Source organism: Fukomys damarensis, unplaced genomic scaffold (genome assembly GCF_012274545.1).
Source record: "Fukomys damarensis isolate Sample0158 unplaced genomic scaffold, DMR_v1.0_HiC HiC_scaffold_8, whole genome shotgun sequence".
Lineage (NCBI taxonomy): Eukaryota > Metazoa > Chordata > Mammalia > Rodentia > Bathyergidae > Fukomys > Fukomys damarensis.
This window is the reverse complement of record NW_022900920.1, coordinates 6,075,917-6,077,754: the sequence shown is the minus strand read 5'-3', so window position 1 is coordinate 6,077,754 and position 1,838 is coordinate 6,075,917. Positions and strand designations below refer to the sequence as shown.

At 49.8% G+C, this 1,838-nt stretch overlaps 1 protein-coding gene across 8 annotated transcripts in view; it reads right to left on the bottom strand.

The window, feature by feature from the left end:
• Positions 1-1,838, bottom strand: part of Cfap46 (cilia and flagella associated protein 46) — a 126,267-nt gene that overhangs the window by 107,637 nt on the left and 16,792 nt on the right. For all 8 annotated transcript variants that reach the window (XM_010620294.3, XM_010620301.3, XM_010620286.3 and 5 more), the window contains exon 11: positions 290-480. In XM_010620294.3, the coding sequence (XP_010618596.1) occupies positions 290-480 (191 nt within the window). The remainder of the gene's footprint in view (positions 1-289; positions 481-1,838) is intronic.

Genomic DNA, 1,838 nt, shown 5'->3' with positions numbered 1-1,838 from the left:
TTTTTTTTTTTTTTTTTTTTTTGGTTTTTTGAGACAGGGTCTCACTATGTAATTGAGACTGACCTGGAACTCACTATGTAGCCCAAGCTGTTCTCAAACTCACAGCGATCCTCCTGCCTCAGCCTCCCCAGTGCTAAGATTATAGGCGTCCGCCACCACGCCTGGCAGAAAGCACTCTTGATGGAGGCAACATGATGAAACTGAAAGGCATCGGCCCAGTGACTGAAGCCAGGCTCAGGGGGTACTTGACTCTGTCCCTCTCCAACAACATGCCCCTGGGGGTGCACACCTGTCCACCTTCTCCAGGACCTCTGCGATATTGGTCAGTGGCTTGCGCAGGTGGTGCCGCAGGCTGTGCTGCAGGAGAGGCAGGCAGGTGTTCCACTGGGCCGTGCACACCACTTGGATGGCCTGGGGGTCACCCAAGCGGATGGTGCGTTGCAGCGCCATGTCCAGTCTCTTTATGATGTCCAGCTGGGCCTGAAGGGGGTACATTGAGTGACTGTGTTATTATGGCTTATATCCAGATGTCCCTCTAAGGCCTCAAGTGCTCATAGGTGGGGCTTTTAGGAGCTGGCTGAATCTTGGATGTGTGATACTGGGATTAACTGTGTGTGGTTAAATTAGAAAGAGAATTATAGTTCTGGGTGTTGCCACCTAAAAGGCTGGTGGCCTGGATGAGAGCAAAGGGAAGATAGCTGGCTGCCTATTGCTCCCTGCCTTCTGCCTGCCACTCCATGAACTATTTCTCTCCTTTGATGCCCTGAGCTATGCCACCCTGCCTTGAATCCAGCTGGCTATGGACTGAAACCTGTGTAAGCTGTGAACTGAAATAAACCTTTTTTCCTTTAACTTTGGGTGCCAGATATTTAGTCTTACCATGAGAAAAGTAACAATGACACCTGCAAAGATTGTGAGAGTGGTGCCAGTATGAAGCCTACCAGGTATGGTCTGGGAGAGCTGGTGCTGACAGCTCTGACCAAGGTCAGGGGCTGGAGGATGCAGGGTCGGGCAGCAGATGGACCAGGTACACCCTGAGAACTCAGGGAAGTGTGCTGGGCCAGGCCCTGGGTCTATGGCAAGAATGTCTCAGTGTTAATGTTCGGGAGGGAAACATTATGCTTAAAAGGCAAAAAGCTTAAAAGCATTTGCACTTCATCATATACCTCTTCCTGAGTGGATGCTGAGCCTCTTTAATTATTGATCTTGTCTGTTTAATGGGGCCTGTACTCATGGTGGTGAACCTATGGCATGTGTGCTTCAATGGGCATCTAGAGCCCTCTCTGTTGGCACCCGAGCCTAGCACTGACCCTGCAGCCAAGCATTCAGGTTTAATTTCAGTGTTGGCACTTTACAATAAATCAGTGAGTTTTGGGTTGCAGTGTCGGCACTCAGTCTCTAAAAGGCTTGCCATCACTGGCCTATATCCATTACGTTTACTAACCAAAGAACTTCTCCTTTGGTTTGTGCTATAGTCTGTTCCCAGCAGAAACCCCAATCTAGAATTTCATGACCCTGTGCTGAGACTTCCTCAAGCCCCACCTGTCCATTGCTTGGCCAACTCCCCACAGCCTCTTGCTTCCAAACCCCCAGGGCCTTGCTCTCATACTGCTGCTGGACTACAAGGTCCAGCCCACAATGGAAATTTAAAACCTGTGCACACCTGCTAACAACTAAGATGAGTCTGTCAGCCTCATGAGCCTCCAGCAGGTATCTGACCCCTCTCAAGTCCACCAAGACAGAGGTGTGGTGGGGTGAAGCTGTAATCCACAGCACCACATGCATGGGCTACCTTGACTGCAGTTTCACCATAAAATGTGGCATCAAAAAAAAAAAAA